The 17754-nt window shown below is 53.0% G+C and overlaps 2 protein-coding genes across 2 annotated transcripts; both read left to right on the plus strand.

The window, feature by feature from the left end:
- The first annotated feature begins 3248 nt into the window (after nucleotides 1-3248).
- On the plus strand, nucleotides 3249-6725 carry LOC129042518 (protein FAM90A3). The gene is made up of 4 exons (XM_054498671.2): nucleotides 3249-3398; nucleotides 3864-4063; nucleotides 4522-4630; nucleotides 5210-6725. Exons 1-4 carry the CDS (start codon nucleotides 3270-3272, stop codon nucleotides 6170-6172), a joined length of 1401 nt encoding a protein of 466 aa, XP_054354646.2. The 5' UTR covers nucleotides 3249-3269; the 3' UTR covers nucleotides 6173-6725.
- Nucleotides 6726-11450: 4725 nt separating this feature from the next.
- LOC129042553 (protein FAM90A5-like) lies at nucleotides 11451-13941 on the plus strand. Its single transcript, XM_054498747.2, has 3 exons — nucleotides 11451-11593; nucleotides 12052-12160; nucleotides 12740-13941. Exons 1-3 carry the CDS (start codon nucleotides 11451-11453, stop codon nucleotides 13700-13702), a joined length of 1215 nt encoding a protein of 404 aa, XP_054354722.2. The 3' UTR covers nucleotides 13703-13941.
- Nucleotides 13942-17754: the final 3813 nt, after the last annotated feature.

The raw sequence follows: 17754 nt of genomic DNA on the forward strand, positions 1-17754 counted from the left end.
GCAATGACTTTTACCAAGTATACTGCTTGTGAACATTTGGTTAACAAGGCACGTCCTGCACAGCCCTAGATCCCTTAAACCTTCATTTCATACAACACAGGTTTTTGTGAGCTCCAAGCTGGGGCAAAGCGGCTGGGGCAAAGTGACTGGGGCAAAGCTACAAATTAACAACATCTCAGCAAAGCAATTGTTTAAAGTACAGGTCTTTTTCAAAATGGAGTCTCTTGTGTCTTCCCTTTCTACATAGACACAGTGAGAGTCTGATCTCTCTTTCTTTTCCCTACATCCAAGGGCTTGAAAATTTCTTGACTTGTTAGCAACCCAAATCGTTATGTCTCCGAAACAGAGTTGACTGAGGGCACCGCAGGGCTGGGCAGGACCTTTGACTTCTTATCCATCCACAGGAGCAAGAAAACCTCAGCCCCACTCTACCGACACGCACCTAGTAAAATTCCGCCAACTGAATCTCACGCACGCTAACACGTGGGGAGGGTTGCTTGCACCACGAGTCCCCATTTGGCTCAACCGCCGATGCCAAATGTGTGGCCCCAGTTACGACGGCCCCCGTGAAGTGGCTTCCGGATGTGCGAACGAACCAGGCAGAGTTTCATTGGCCAAATAGACCCCAGCAAAGCTGAAGTTAACTCCCAGATTTGGGATGTCCTTCCGAGGTAAAACATTCATCCCGTCTTCTTTCCGGATATCTGACACCGGGACTTTCCATGGTTCTCCCCCTGATCCTAAGAGTAGCTGAGGTAGAGACTCACTGAAAGATCTAGGCAGGGATATCCCATCATGCACAGGCTATCTCCATTCTCTGACCTGGGAACAACTCTGAGCGGGATTCCACATCTAGGAGGCCTCGGAACGGAGCGGGATTTTCTGAGACACACCAAATGGCTGCTCCCTTTGCACCGCTGATGAGGGTCGTTATCTTGATTATCCAGATCACCTAGAAAGTATCCGTATCCAGAATCCATAAGATCAACTCTCTGCTCCTCTGACAGCAGAAGGAGCATGACCACAATGAACCAAAGAGGGTGGAAGGAAACGATGTGAGACCAGAAAGCTCAGAGAACGGCCACAGGGGGTCGTAAGCAGGGCTTCCAACCTGAATCATGAATAATTAATGAAGCGCAAATCAAAGGGGAATCGAGTCTCAGCAGGTGCAATTTATCCAACGGGAGATCGCCGGAGGGCCAACAAGATTGAGAAACTGGGAGTCGGGTGCAGTGTCAAGGGGGACGCGACTGGTTCCAAAGCTCAAGAAGACCATGGGGTCACTTGGGCTACATGAGAAAACGCCCCAGTGTGCTGCTTCAGCATTCCGACTCCTGCCTGTCCCTTCCCATCCAAGGGACATGGACCCTAACTCCTGCAGGTGCAGATGACCATGGGCAGAATTAAGGGTCGTGGCACAAAAGTTCACCGACACGGGAGTTCCACAGGAGGTCCGGTGGATCTTCGCAAATCCAGAGAAATGGCAATGGGACCCAGGGAATTAGAGCCTCAGAGGCGTCCGGGAGACTTCTCAGGCATAATGCCTGGAGTGGCAAGACCAGCTGAAAAGGGAGCCAGGCACTGAAGGACAAAGCGGTGTTGACTTTCTTCATCTGTGTTCCCCAGTGCAGTCCAATTCACGGTGGTTTCCAAGCGCCTCCTGGAGGAGAAAACACATGAGGGTGTTGTCAGGTTCTCTGCCGACAGACTTACGGTGGGGAAGAAAGAGAAGCTCTGAAGATGGATCATGGCCGTGACTGCATGTCAAGGAGAATCTCCTTGCTGACACTGAGGCCTACGTGGAGATATAGTAAATACGGTCCAATTAAAAGGTGTCTGTTTTACCACATTTTTTAAAACAAAACAAAACAAAAAAACCAAAAAGATGGAAAAGAAGACAGGGGTACAGGCACCAGTGTTACATGTCTGACGGGGAACATCTATTCTTCAAAGCTTGCAGCTGTACACCTAGGTTTTAGAATGTCTGTCAGCAGTGGACATGATCTTAGAGTGGGCTGTGCAGACAGACCTTTCCGGGTCATGCGATTGGATTAAGTTAATGGTAATTAAGGTGCATGTAACTGATTAGGTTAGGGTACGTTCCACGTCAGGTGACCAGAGGCAGTATAAAAGGCAGCCTGGAAAGCAGAGGTCCCTCTCCGCCCCTTCCTCCGTCTTCCTGGATGCTGCATCGCTTCCAGCGGGGCTGCTCCAGCAGCTGCCCATCTCAGCGCCAGCCGGGGAAAGAAAGTAGACCGGTAATTTCAGGTTCGTTTCACTGAACAGTTGTTTGTTTCCCGCAATCCCTGAGGGGTGGGGGGAAAAGAGACAAAGGAGACTGAAAGAAACCGATCACACTGGGGCTTGCTGATGGGGTAGGATGTGCTTGCTCTCGTTTCCAGTAATTCTTGGAAGAGAAAACGAGAAAACATTTCCGTCTCCATGGGTGGGATAAGACCAAGATGGGAATGCGAAAAGAAATGAACTGCAGCACGCTGAATGGGTGGGTAAATGGAAAAAGGACTTTGGAAAAAAAAGGGTGGTTTGCCCTTCAGCCGTGTAAGAAATCGATACGATACGGCACGTGTTCACTGTTTGTTTAGATGAATTCGTGTGGCATGTGTAAAATACCAGAACAATAAATAAAGAGGGGCTGGAGCGAAAGCCAGAAAGCTAGAACAGGAAAGACCATCACCTGCTATTGTGGTAGAGAGGAAGATAACTTCTCCCTATGAATTTGTGTTTGGAAGTCGCCTAATGAAATGGCAAGAGTAGCGATTCAAGTTGTGACGGGAAGCGTCCCTTATCCCTGATTTCAAACAGACCTGCCAAAGGGTGACATAGGCCATGCCCTGTGGCTTCGATCGTTCTGTCCGTCAGGGAGCTAGAATCATCGGGTCTTCTACCGGAGTGAATCGTGATAGACCTAAGTCCGGTCTCCAGAATCAGTTGTTTGTTTGGGGTTGAAAGCTCCACTCCCCATACCTAGGCCACGGGCCCTGTGGCAGGCGAGGTTTACTCTTGGACTAGGTAATCATGGCAGAGGAACACACAATATCTGAGGATGCACACAGCACATTGCTTTCCACAGATCTGACCGACTGGTGGTGAGGTCTGCTCATCACCGCACCGGCAAGGAGTTAGCTGGGGGCTTCCTGTGGGTGTGTGAATATCCAATGTGCTTAACCATCGACATGTGTGTGTTTGTGTGTGTTTCAGGTGACCCAACAATCAACCCCTGAAAAAGGCGGTCATAAAACCCCCAGGGGATGAAGACGATGGCACGTCGTGACCCCAAAACCGGGGCAAACAGACTCGTGCGAGCCCAGACCCTCCAGAAGCAGCGGAGGGCCCCAGTTGGGCCAAGGGCTCCCCCGCCCGATGAAGAAGACCCCAGGGTAAGTCTAGCCCTGGATCTCTTGGGTATCGGGGTGGGGGTGGGAGCGGGGGGAGGGGGTGTAACAGGGTCCTCAGATACTGGGTTGGATTCCAAAGAGTTCTGTCACCACCACCCAGGCTGCTTTTCCCGTCCAAGGTGGGCGTGGCTTGGGACCTCCTCCCCCGCCCCACAGGTCCCTTGAGAGACTCTTGGGAGCAACCTCCCTTTCTACTTAGAATCCTGTGTAGCCACGTTTGGCCGTGTTGTTGACATCGGGTTCACCATCGTGCCCCTTAGAACCTTGAGTCCTTCCTTTTAGAGTTCCTCCGTCACATGGGCTTTGGGAGAGAACATCGTATCCGAACTCTCCCAGCACTTAACGGCCCCCATGCCGGTGTCCCCTCTTTAGAATCCTTATTCAGCTCTGAATTCACAGTCCGTGGCTTCAGCTCACTCACTGACATCACTTCCTTTCCACCCACAGCTCAAGTGCAAAAACTGCGGGGCCTTTGGCCACACGGCCAGAAGTACCAGGTGCCCCATGAAGTGCTGGAACGCAGCCCTGGTTCCACAGACCTTTGGGAAAAAGGAAGGGAAGGAAAACCTGAAGCCGTGGAAGCCCCGGATTGAAGCGAAGCCGGGGCCCTTGAACAAGGATAAGGGAGAGAAGGAAGAGAGACCAAGGTGAGCAGAGGGAGGGGTTTTCACCACTCTCAGGGTAGTGCCTCCTAAGGACATGGTGTCTCTGCACCTGCACAGCGTGTGCCTTTCCGTCTCTGGGCCAGGGAAGGAACGCTGCAGAGAAATAGACCGGAGCTCCGTTTCCTCCGGGGTTCCACACCCAGGAGCTCCTTTGGCTCTGGGAGATTCAGGGACGGGGAGAGGCGGGGGCGCTTCGTGCAGTTTCCCCACGACGGCGAGAAAAGCAATGGGATCCAAATCACAGTCCTTAGTTGGGAAACCTAGAGGGCCACCTGGAGGATGGAAAGGTTGGCACGTGAGGGAAGGGGCAGAGGCGGAAATGGCACCAGATGTCCATTTGTGTATCACAAAACACGGAATGGGACTGGGCCCCGGACAGGGTTCTCCCTGTCTCCTGGGGAAAACCAGGGGCCACGGCCTGACCTTTTTCTCTTCTGCAGGCAACAAGACCCGCAGAGGAAGGCTCTCCTCCACATATTTTCCGGCAAACCTCCAGAGAAGCCGCTGCCAAATCGAAAAGGATCCACGGAATCTTCGGATTATCTGAGGGTGAGTGTCACCCTGGGCCCCTGGTCTTTTTCTCCTCTAGGTCACCCTGGTTGATTTCCTTTCAGCTTCCCATCTGCGGGAGGGAATCGGGGAACCCCTCTTTCTTGCCTTCTCGGGGTCGGGGACTCCACGATCCTTCCGGGTCAATTTGATTCCAGGCGAAGGCATCTGAAGATGCCGTATTTCCTGCTGCTTTCTTTCTGTCCAATTATGGCAAGCCTGCCAACAACATGTTCCCAGCGGCATGAGGAAATTAGTCCCTCGGAGGCCCCAAACACGGAGAAGGCTAAACTCAGGAACATGCATGTTTTCAGAGAAGACGTCCTGAGTACCCTTGAGCCACCAACCTGCCTTCAGAAGGGCATTAGTCCGTTCCACTTCATGGAAGGCTGAGTGGAGGTTCATGTGTCTTGTCCTGATCAGCACTCAGGTGGAGGGTCTGTCCCTACTTCCAAGGACCGCCTGTCGATACTGTCCTAAGAATTTCATGGCGTGTGCACCTTGTCTTTGGATGTGGTTGATTTTCATGTCGGCTCCACGCTGAGGAACTTCTAACCTGTGTTGTTTCCTTTCTTTCAGGTTGCAAGCGGGCCAATGCCGGTCCACGCAACCAGTAAGAGGCCGCGCGTGGACCCTGTCCTCACCGATCGCTCAGCTACCCAAATGTCTGACAGGGGCTCCGCCTTGGCTTCACTGTCTCCCCTCAGAAAAGCCAGTCGGAGCTCCTCCTCAAGTCTTGGAGCAAAGGAAAGACAGACAGGGGCTGCGGCCGACATCCCTCAGCCTGCAGTGAGGCACCAGGGCCCCGAGCCTCTCCTCGTGGTGAAGCCGACACACAGCAGCCCTGAGGGTGGCTGCCGAGAAGTTCCCCAGGCCGCCTCCAAAACCCACGGCCTGCTCCAGGCCATCAGCCCCCAGGCACAAGACCAGCTTCCTGCGGTGACCTCACAGCCCTGCCCACCAGCCCCCACACAGGGCTTGGGCCTCGGCTCCAATCTCAGCTTCAGGCCAGGAGCCAAGAGACCTGCGCAGGCTCCGATTCAGGCTTGCCCGAACTTCCCCAAGAAACCGAGACTGGGTCGCTTCCAGATCCCCGAAAACGCCACCCAGGGAGTTGAGCTGGGGGCCCCGGAGAATCTGCAACCTCCGCCAGCCGCAACGGAACTTGGACCAAGTAGGTCGCCCCAGATGGGCAGGAGGACACCCGCCCAGGTGCCCAGCGTCGACCGGCAGCCACCGCACAGCAGACCTTGCCTGCCTACCGCCCAGGCCTGCACCATGTCCCATCACCCAGCGGCCAGCTATGATCCGGCCCAGCCTCTCAGAGTGCTCTTCCGGAGACTGGAAAACGGATGCTGGAGCTCCAGCCTCCTGACAGCCCCCTCATTTCACTCTCCTGAGAAGCCGGGAGCCTTCCTCGCTCAGAGCCCTCGTGTCTCAGAGAAGTCCGAGGGTCCCTGTGTTCGTGTCCCACCGAGCGTCCTCTATGAGGACCTTCGGGTTTCCTCCTCCTCAGAGGACAGCGATTCTGACCTGGAGTGAGACTGCAGGTGGCAGGGGCTCCTTGGCCTCCAGCTCCCGTGACTTGGAGGGGACTGTGGGACTGAGGAGCGGTAGAGCACGGAGCAGACTCTGTGCGGTGACTCCGAAGCTCCCCGGCTGCGGCGCCTCTGTGGATGTGGGAGCCCAGGCCAGGCAGGGAGCAGATGCGGGGACTCTGCCTCCTTGAATTCTGGTGAGGGACATTGTAGTTCGCATGGGTATCCGGAAACGCGCCAGGAAAAGCTTCCGTGCCAGTGATTCGTTGCCTCAGAAACTGCCTGACGCGCAGGAGTCAGACTTCCGCTGGGACGTCAATAGGAAACTGGGGAACTACTGTGTATTTGCTCTCTAGATGACTGAATAAGGGAAAAGTTAGGGAACCCTGAGAGGTGCAGCCCTCCCGCTGTGCCCCGCCCTGAGAGCAGTGTTTCGGACGCTGTGAAGCGTGCTGTGCAAAGCGCTCTCGGGGTCTTTCCTCAGCCTCGAAAACTGGGCTCTGGAATGCCTTTGTAAATATGTGTGTTTCATTGGTTTTGAAGTGAATAAAATTCTCAAAAAGATGACATATTGTCTTTTGACTCTCATTCCGCGTTTGTGTTTAACTCATTTTCCAAGCGAAGGGGTGGCCTGCCCCTCCACACCTGTGGGTGTTTCTAGTCGGGTGGGATGAGAGACGGAGAAAAGAAGTAAGACACAGAGACACAGTATAGGGAAACAACAGTGGGTCCAGGGGACGGGCACTCAGCACACCGAGAACCTGCAGCGGCACCGGCCTCTGAGTTCCCTCAGTTTTTATTGATTACGATTCTCATTATTTCAGCAAAAAGGAAGGTAGTAGGAGAGCAGGGTGACAATAAGGAGAAGGTCAACAAAAAACATGTGAGCAAAGGAATCTATATCATAATTAGGTCCAAGGGAAGGTACTCTGCCTGGACGTGCACGTAGGCCAGATTTATGTTTCTCTCCACCCAAACATCTCAGCGGAGTAAAGAATAGCAAGGCAGCATTACTGCAAACATGTCTTGCCTCCCGCCACAGGGCAGCTTTTCTCCTATCTCAGAGTTGAACAAAGGTACAATCGGGTTTTACACCGAGACATTCGGTTCCCACGGGCAAGCAGGAGACAGTGGCCTTCCTCCATCTCAACTGCAGGAGGCTTTCCTCTTTTACTAATCCACCTCAGCACAGACCCTTAACGGGTGTCAGGCTGGGGGACAGTCAGGTCTTTCTCATCCCACGAGGCCATATTTCAGACTATCACATGGGGAGAAACCTTGGACAATACCCTGCTTTCAAGGGCAGAGGTCCCTGCGGCTTTCCACGGCATTGTGCCCCTGGTTTATTGAGACTAGAGAGTGGCAATGACTTTTACCAAGTATACTGCTTGTGAACATTTGGTTAACAAGGCACGTCCTGCACAGCCCTAGATCCCTTAAACCTTCATTTCATACAACACAGGTTTTTGTGAGCTCCAAGCTGGGGCAAAGCGGCTGGGGCAAAGTGACTGGGGCAAAGCTACAAATTAACAACATCTCAGCAAAGCAATTGTTTAAAGTACAGGTCTTTTTCAAAATGGAGTCTCTTGTGTCTTCCCTTTCTACATAGACACAGTGAGAGTCTGATCTCTCTTTCTTTTCCCTACATCCAAGGGCTTGAAAATTTCTTGACTTGTTAGCAACCCAAATCGTTATGTCTCCGAAACAGAGTTGACTGAGGGCACCGCAGGGCTGGGCAGGACCTTTGACTTCTTATCCATCCACAGGAGCAAGAAAACCTCAGCCCCACTCTACCGACACGCACCTAGTAAAATTCCGCCAACTGAATCTCACGCACGCTAACACGTGGGGAGGGTTGCTTGCACCACGAGTCCCCATTTGGCTCAACCGCCGATGCCAAATGTGTGGCCCCAGTTACGACGGCCCCCGTGAAGTGGCTTCCGGATGTGCGAACGAACCAGGCAGAGTTTCATTGGCCAAATAGACCAGAGCAAAGCTGAAGTTAACTCCCAGATTTGGGATGTCCTTCCGAGGTAAAACATTCATCCCGTCTTCTTTCCGGATGTCTGACACCGGGCCTTTCCATGGTTCTCCCCCTGATCCTAAGAGTAGCTGAGGTAGAGACTCACTGAAAGATCTAGGCAGGGATATCCCATCATGCACAGGCTATCTCCATTCTCTGACCTGGGAACAACTCTGAGCGGGATTCCACATCTAGGAGGCCTCGGAACGGAGCGGGATTTTCTGAGACACACCAAATGGCTGCTCCCTTTGCACCGCTGATGAGGGTCGTTATCTTGATTATCCAGATCACCTAGAAAGTATCCGTATCCAGAATCCATAAGATCAACTCTCTGCTCCTCTGACAGCAGAAGGAGCATGACCACAATGAACCAAAGAGGGTGGAAGGAAACGATGTGAGACCAGAAAGCTCAGAGAACGGCCACAGGGGGTCGTAAGCAGGGCTTCCAACCTGAATCATGAATAATTAATGAAGCGCAAATCAAAGGGGAATCGAGTCTCAGCAGGTGCAATTTATCCAACGGGAGATCGCCGGAGGGCCAACAAGATTGAGAAACTGGGAGTCGGGTGCAGTGTCAAGGGGGACGCGACTGGTTCCAAAGCTCAAGAAGACCATGGGGTCACTTGGGCTACATGAGAAAACGCCCCAGTGTGCTGCTTCAGCATTCCGACTCCTGCCTGTCCCTTCCCATCCAAGGGACATGGACCCTAACTCCTGCAGGTGCAGATGACCATGGGCAGAATTAAGGGTCGTGGCACAAAAGTTCACCGACACGGGAGTTCCACAGGAGGTCCGGTGGATCTTCGCAAATCCAGAGAAATGGCAATGGGACCCAGGGAATTAGAGCCTCAGAGGCGTCCGGGAGACTTCTCAGGCATAATGCCTGGAGTGGCAAGACCAGCTGAAAAGGGAGCCAGGCACTGAAGGACAAAGCGGTGTTGACTTCCTTCATCTGTGTTCCCCAGTGCAGTCCAATTCACGGTGGTTTCCAAGCGCCTCCTGGAGGAGAAAACACATGAGGGTGTTGTCAGGGTTCTCTGCCGACAGACTTACGGTGGGGAAGAAAGAGAAGCTCTGAAGATGGATCATGGCCGTGACTGCATGTCAAGGAGAATCTCCTTGCTGACACTGAGGCCTACGTGGAGATATAGTAAATACGGTCCAATTAAAAGGTGTCTGTTTTACCACATTTTTTAAAACAAAACAAAACAAAAAAACCAAAAAGATGGAAAAGAAGACAGGGGTACAGGCACCAGTGTTACATGTCTGACGGGGAACATCTATTCTTCAAAGCTTGCAGCTGTACACCTAGGTTTTAGAATGTCTGTCAGCAGTGGACATGATCTTAGAGTGGGCTGTGCAGACAGACCTTTCCGGGTCATGCGATTGGATTAAGTTAATGGTAATTAAGGTGCATGTAACTGATTAGGTTAGGGTACGTTCCACGTCAGGTGACCAGAGGCAGTATAAAAGGCAGCCTGGAAACAGAGGTCCCTCTCCGCCCCTTCCTCCGTCTTCCTGGATGCTGCATCGCTTCCAGCGGGGCTGCTCCAGCAGCTGCCCATCTCAGCGCCAGCCGGGGAAAGAAAGTAGACGGGTAATTTCAGGTTCGTTTCACTGAACAGTTGTTTGTTTCCCGCAATCCCTGAGGGGTGGGGGGAAAAGAGACAAAGGAGACTGAAAGAAACCGATCACACAGGGGCTTGCTGATGGGGTAGGATGTGCTTGCTCTCGTTTCCAGTAATTCTTGGAAGAGAAAACGAGAAAACATTTCCGTCTCCATGGGTGGGATAAGACCAAGATGGGAATGCGAAAAGAAATGAACTGCAGCACGCTGAATGGGTGGGTAAATGGAAAAAGGACTTTGGAAAAAAAAGGGTGGTTTGCCCTTCAGCCGTGTAAGAAATCGATACGATACGGCACGTGTTCACTGTTTGTTTAGATGAATTCGTGGGGCATGTGTAAAATACCAGAACAATAAATAAAGAGGGGCTGGAGCGAAAGCCAGAAAGCTAGAACAGGAAAGACCATCACCTGCTATTGTGGTAGAGAGGAAGATAACTTCTCTCTATGAATTTGTGTTTGGAAGTCGCCTAATGAAATGGCAAGAGTAGCGATTCAAGTTGTGACGGGAAGCGTCCCTTATCCCTGATTTCAAACAGACCTGCCAAAGGGTGACATAGGCCATGCCCTGTGGCTTCGATCGTTCTGTCCGTCAGGGAGCTAGAATCATCGGGTCTTCTACCGGAGTGAATCGTGATAGACCTAAGTCCAGTCTCCAGAATCAGTTGTTTGTTTGGGGTTGAAAGCTCCACTCCCCATACCTAGGCCACGGGCCCTGTGGCAGGCGAGGTTTACTCTTGGACTAGGTAATCATGGCAGAGGAACACACAATATCTGAGGATGCACACAGCACATTGCTTTCCACAGATCTGACCGACTGGTGGTGAGGTCTGCTCATCACCGCACCGGCAAGGAGTTAGCTGGGGGCTTCCTGTGGGTGTGTGAATATCCAATGTGCTTAACCATCGACATGTGTGTGTTTGTGTGTGTTTCAGGTGACCCAACAATCAACCCCTGAAAAAGGCGGTCATAAAACCCCCAGGGGATGAAGACGATGGCACGTCGTGACCCCAAAACCGGGGCAAACAGACTCGTGCGAGCCCAGACCCTCCAGAAGCAGCGGAGGGCCCCAGTTGGGCCAAGGGCTCCCCCGCCCGATGAAGAAGACCCCAGGGTAAGTCTAGCCCTGGATCTCTTGGGTATCGGGGTGGGGGTGGGAGCGGGGGGAGGGGGTGTAACAGGGTCCTCAGATACTGGGTTGGATTCCAAAGAGTTCTGTCACCACCACCCAGGCTGCTTTTCCCGTCCAAGGTGGGCGTGGCTTGGGACCTCCTCCCCCGCCCCACAGGTCCCTTGAGAGACTCTTGGGAGCAACCTCCCTTTCTACTTAGAATCCTGTGTAGCCACGTTTGGCCGTGTTGTTGACATCGGGTTCACCATCGTGCCCCTTAGAACCTTGAGTCCTTCCTTTTAGAGTTCCTCCGTCACATGGGCTTTGGGAGAGAACATCGTATCCGAACTCTCCCAGCACTTAACGGCCCCCATGCCGGTGTCCCCTCTTTAGAATCCTTATTCAGCTCTGAATTCACAGTCCGTGGCTTCAGCTCACTCACTGACATCACTTCCTTTCCACCCACAGCTCAAGTGCAAAAACTGCGGGGCCTTTGGCCACACGGCCAGAAGTACCAGGTGCCCCATGAAGTGCTGGAACGCAGCCCTGGTTCCACAGACCTTTGGGAAAAAGGAAGGGAAGGAAAACCTGAAGCCGTGGAAGCCCCGGATTGAAGCGAAGCCGGGGCCCTTGAACAAGGATAAGGGAGAGAAGGAAGAGAGACCAAGGTGAGCAGAGGGAGGGGTTTTCACCACTCTCAGGGTAGTGCCTCCTAAGGACATGGTGTCTCTGCACCTGCACAGCGTGTGCCTTTCCGTCTCTGGGCCAGGGAAGGAACGCTGCAGAGAAATAGACCGGAGCTCCGTTTCCTCCGGGGTTCCACACCCAGGAGCTCCTTTGGCTCTGGGAGATTCAGGGACGGGGAGAGGCGGGGGCGCTTCGTGCAGTTTCCCCACGACGGCGAGAAAAGCAATGGGATCCAAATCACAGTCCTTAGTTGGGAAACCTAGAGGGCCACCTGGAGGATGGAAAGGTTGGCACGTGAGGGAAGGGGCAGAGGCGGAAATGGCACCAGATGTCCATTTGTGTATCACAAAACACGGAATGGGACTGGGCCCCGGACAGGGTTCTCCCTGTCTCCTGGGGAAAACCAGGGGCCACGGCCTGACCTTTTTCTCTTCTGCAGGCAACAAGACCCGCAGAGGAAGGCTCTCCTCCACATATTTTCCGGCAAACCTCCAGAGAAGCCGCTGCCAAATCGAAAAGGATCCACGGAATCTTCGGATTATCTGAGGGTGAGTGTCACCCTGGGCCCCTGGTCTTTTTCTCCTCTAGGTCACCCTGGTTGATTTCCTTTCAGCTTCCCATCTGCGGGAGGGAATCGGGGAACCCCTCTTTCTTGCCTTCTCGGGGTCGGGGACTCCACGATCCTTCCGGGTCAATTTGATTCCAGGCGAAGGCATCTGAAGATGCCGTATTTCCTGCTGCTTTCTTTCTGTCCAATTATGGCAAGCCTGCCAACAACATGTTCCCAGCGGCATGAGGAAATTAGTCCCTCGGAGGCCCCAAACACGGAGAAGGCTAAACTCAGGAACATGCATGTTTTCAGAGAAGACGTCCTGAGTACCCTTGAGCCACCAACCTGCCTTCAGAAGGGCATTAGTCCGTTCCACTTCATGGAAGGCTGAGTGGAGGTTCATGTGTCTTGTCCTGATCAGCACTCAGGTGGAGGGTCTGTCCCTACTTCCAAGGACCGCCTGTCGATACTGTCCTAAGAATTTCATGGCGTGTGCACCTTGTCTTTGGATGTGGTTGATTTTCATGTCGGCTCCACGCTGAGGAACTTCTAACCTGTGTTGTTTCCTTTCTTTCAGGTTGCAAGCGGGCCAATGCCGGTCCACGCAACCAGTAAGAGGCCGCGCGTGGACCCTGTCCTCACCGATCGCTCAGCTACCCAAATGTCTGACAGGGGCTCCGCCTTGGCTTCACTGTCTCCCCTCAGAAAAGCCAGTCGGAGCTCCTCCTCAAGTCTTGGAGCAAAGGAAAGACAGACAGGGGCTGCGGCCGACATCCCTCAGCCTGCAGTGAGGCACCAGGGCCCCGAGCCTCTCCTCGTGGTGAAGCCGACACACAGCAGCCCTGAGGGTGGCTGCCGAGAAGTTCCCCAGGCCGCCTCCAAAACCCACGGCCTGCTCCAGGCCATCAGCCCCCAGGCACAAGACCAGCTTCCTGCGGTGACCTCACAGCCCTGCCCACCAGCCCCCACACAGGGCTTGGGCCTCGGCTCCAATCTCAGCTTCAGGCCAGGAGCCAAGAGACCTGCGCAGGCTCCGATTCAGGCTTGCCCGAACTTCCCCAAGAAACCGAGACTGGGTCGCTTCCAGATCCCCGAAAACGCCACCCAGGGAGTTGAGCTGGGGGCCCCGGAGAATCTGCAACCTCCGCCAGCCGCAACGGAACTTGGACCAAGTAGGTCGCCCCAGATGGGCAGGAGGACACCCGCCCAGGTGCCCAGCGTCGACCGGCAGCCACCGCACAGCAGACCTTGCCTGCCTACCGCCCAGGCCTGCAGCATGTCCCATCACCCAGCGGCCAGCTATGATCCGGCCCAGCCTCTCAGAGTGCTCTTCCGGAGACTGGAAAACGGATGCTGGAGCTCCAGCCTCCTGACAGCCCCCTCATTTCACTCTCCTGAGAAGCCGGGAGCCTTCCTCGCTCAGAGCCCTCGTGTCTCAGAGAAGTCCGAGGGTCCCTGTGTTCGTGTCCCACCGAGCGTCCTCTATGAGGACCTTCGGGTTTCCTCCTCCTCAGAGGACAGCGATTCTGACCTGGAGTGAGACTGCAGGTGGCAGGGGCTCCTTGGCCTCCAGCTCCCGTGACTTGGAGGGGACTGTGGGACTGAGGAGCGGTAGAGCACGGAGCAGACTCTGTGCGGTGACTCCGAAGCTCCCCGGCTGCGGCGCCTCTGTGGATGTGGGAGCCCAGGCCAGGCAGGGAGCAGATGCGGGGACTCTGCCTCCTTGAATTCTGGTGAGGGACATTGTAGTTCGCATGGGTATCCGGAAACGCGCCAGGAAAAGCTTCCGTGCCAGTGATTCGTTGCCTCAGAAACTGCCTGACGCGCAGGAGTCAGACTTCCGCTGGGACGTCAATAGGAAACTGGGGAACTACTGTGTATTTGCTCTCTAGATGACTGAATAAGGGAAAAGTTAGGGAACCCTGAGAGGTGCAGCCCTCCCGCTGTGCCCCGCCCTGAGAGCAGTGTTTCGGACGCTGTGAAGCGTGCTGTGCAAAGCGCTCTCGGGGTCTTTCCTCAGCCTCGAAAACTGGGCTCTGGAATGCCTTTGTAAATATGTGTGTTTCATTGGTTTTGAAGTGAATAAAATTCTCAAAAAGATGACATATTGTCTTTTGACTCTCATTCCGTGTTTGTGTTTAACTCATTTTCCAAGCGAAGGGGTGGCCTGCCCCTCCACACCTGTGGGTGTTTCTAGTCGGGTGGGATGAGAGACGGAGAAAAGAAGTAAGACACAGAGACACAGTATAGGGAAACAACAGTGGGTCCAGGGGACGGGCACTCAGCACACCGAGAACCTGCAGCGGCACCGGCCTCTGAGTTCCCTCAGTTTTTATTGATTACGATTCTCATTATTTCAGCAAAAAGGAAGGTAGTAGGAGAGCAGGGTGACAATAAGGAGAAGGTCAACAAAAAACATGTGAGCAAAGGAATCTATATCATAATTAGGTCCAAGGGAAGGTACTCTGCCTGGACGTGCACGTAGGCCAGATTTATGTTTCTCTCCACCCAAACATCTCAGCGGAGTAAAGAATAGCAAGGCAGCATTACTGCAAACATGTCTTGCCTCCCGCCACAGGGCAGCTTTTCTCCTATCTCAGAGTTGAACAAAGGTACAATCGGGTTTTACACCGAGACACTCGGTTCCCACGGGCAAGCAGGAGACAGTGGCCTTCCTCCATCTCAACTGCAGGAGGCTTTCCTCTTTTACTAATCCACCTCAGCACAGACCCTTAACGGGTGTCAGGCTGGGGGACAGTCAGGTCTTTCTCATCCCACGAGGCCATATTTCAGACTATCACATGGGGAGAAACCTTGGACAATACCCTGCTTTCAAGGGCAGAGGTCCCTGCGGCTTTCCACGGCATTGTGCCCCTGGTTTATTGAGACTAGAGAGTGGCAATGACTTTTACCAAGTATACTGCTTGTGAACATTTGGTTAACAAGGCACGTCCTGCACAGCCCTAGATCCCTTAAACCTTCATTTCATACAACACAGGTTTTTGTGAGCTCCAAGCTGGGGCAAAGCGGCTGGGGCAAAGTGACTGGGGCAAAGCTACAAATTAACAACATCTCAGCAAAGCAATTGTTTAAAGTACAGGTCTTTTTCAAAATGGAGTCTCTTGTGTCTTCCCTTTCTACATAGACACAGTGAGAGTCTGATCTCTCTTTCTTTTCCCTACATCCAAGGGCTTGAAAATTTCTTGACTTGTTAGCAACCCAAATCGTTATGTCTCCGAAACAGAGTTGACTGAGGGCACCGCAGGGCTGGGCAGGACCTTTGACTTCTTATCCATCCACAGGAGCAAGAAAACCTCAGCCCCACTCTACCGACACGCACCTAGTAAAATTCCGCCAACTGAATCTCACGCACGCTAACACGTGGGGAGGGTTGCTTGCACCACGAGTCCCCATTTGGCTCAACCGCCGATGCCAAATGTGTGGCCCCAGTTACGACGGCCCCCGTGAAGTGGCTTCCGGATGTGCGAACGAACCAGGCAGAGTTTCATTGGCCAAATAGACCAGAGCAAAGCTGAAGTTAACTCCGAGATTTGGGATGTCCTTCCGAGGTAAAACATTCATCCCGTCTTCTTTCCGGATGTCTGACACCGGGCCTTTCCATGGTTCTCCCCCTGATCCTAAGAGTAGCTGAGGTAGAGACTCACTGAAAGATCTAGGCAGGGATATCCCATCATGCACAGGCTATCTCCATTCTCTGACCTGGGAACAACTCTGAGCGGGATTCCACATCTAGGAGGCCTCGGAACGGAGCGGGATTTTCTGAGACACACCAAATGGCTGCTCCCTTTGCACCGCTGATGAGGGTCGTTATCTTGATTATCCAGATCACCTAGAAAGTATCCGTATCCAGAATCCATAAGATCAACTCTCTGCTCCTCTGACAGCAGAAGGAGCATGACCACAATGAACCAAAGAGGGTGGAAGGAAACGATGTGAGACCAGAAAGCTCAGAGAACGGCCACAGGGGGTCGTAAGCAGGGCTTCCAACCTGAATCATGAATAATTAATGAAGCGCAAATCAAAGGGGAATCGAGTCTCAGCAGGTGCAATTTATCCAACGGGAGATCGCCGGAGGGCCAACAAGATTGAGAAACTGGGAGTCGGGTGCAGTGTCAAGGGGGACGCGACTGGTTCCAAAGCTCAAGAAGACCATGGGGTCACTTGGGCTACATGAGAAAACGCCCCAGTGTGCTGCTTCAGCATTCCGACTCCTGCCTGTCCCTTCCCATCCAAGGGACATGGACCCTAACTCGTGCAGGTGCAGATGACCATGGGCAGAATTAAGGGTCGTGGCACAAAAGTTCACCGACACGGGAGTTCCACAGGAGGTCCGGTGGATCTTCGCAAATCCAGAGAAATGGCAATGGGACCCAGGGAATTAGAGCCTCAGAGGCGTCCGGGAGACTTCTCAGGCATAATGCCTGGAGTGGCAAGACCAGCTGAAAAGGGAGCCAGGCACTGAAGGACAAAGCGGTGTTGACTTTCTTCATCTGTGTTCCCCAGTGCAGTCCAATTCACGGTGGTTTCCAAGCGCCTCCTGGAGGAGAAAACACATGAGGGTGTTGTCAGGTTCTCTGCCGACAGACTTACGGTGGGGAAGAAAGAGAAGCTCTGAAGATGGATCATGGCCGTGACTGCATGTCAAGGAGAATCTCCTTGCTGACACTGAGGCCTACGTGGAGATATAGTAAATACGGTCCAATTAAAAGGTGTCTGTTTTACCACATTTTTTAAAACAAAACAAAACAAAAAAACCAAAAAGATGGAAAAGAAGACAGGGGTACAGGCACCAGTGTTACATGTCTGACGGGGAACATCTATTCTTCAAAGCTTGCAGCTGTACACCTAGGTTTTAGAATGTCTGTCAGCAGTGGACATGATCTTAGAGTGGGCTGTGCAGACAGACCTTTCCGGGTCATGCGATTGGATTAAGTTAATGGTAATTAAGGTGCATGTAACTGATTAGGTTAGGGTACGTTCCACGTCAGGTGACCAGAGGCAGTATAAAAGGCAGCCTGGAAAGCAGAGGTCCCTCTCCGCCCCTTCCTCCGTCTTCCTGGATGCTGCATCGCTTCCAGCGGGGCTGCTCCAGCAGCTGCCCATCTCAGCGCCAGCCGGGGAAAGAAAGTAGACCGGTAATTTCAGGTTCGTTTCACTGAACAGTTGTTTGTTTCCCGCAATCCCTGAGGGGTGGGGGGAAAAGAGACAAAGGAGACTGAAAGAAACCGATCACACTGGGGCTTGCTGATGGGGTAGGATGTGCTTGCTCTCGTTTCCAGTAATTCTTGGAAGAGAAAACGAGAAAACATTTCCGTCTCCATGGGTGGGATAAGACCAAGATGGGAATGCGAAAAGAAATGAACTGCAGCACGCTGAATGGGTGGGTAAATGGAAAAAGGACTTTGGAAAAAAAAGGGTGGTTTGCCCTTCAGCCGTGTAAGAAATCGATACGATACGGCACGTGTTCACTGTTTGTTTAGATGAATTCGTGGGGCATGTGTAAAATACCAGAACAATAAATAAAGAGGGGCTGGAGCGAAAGCCAGAAAGCTAGAACAGGAAAGACCATCA

This window comes from Pongo pygmaeus, chromosome 7, assembly GCF_028885625.2.
Source record: "Pongo pygmaeus isolate AG05252 chromosome 7, NHGRI_mPonPyg2-v2.0_pri, whole genome shotgun sequence".
Lineage (NCBI taxonomy): Eukaryota > Metazoa > Chordata > Mammalia > Primates > Hominidae > Pongo > Pongo pygmaeus.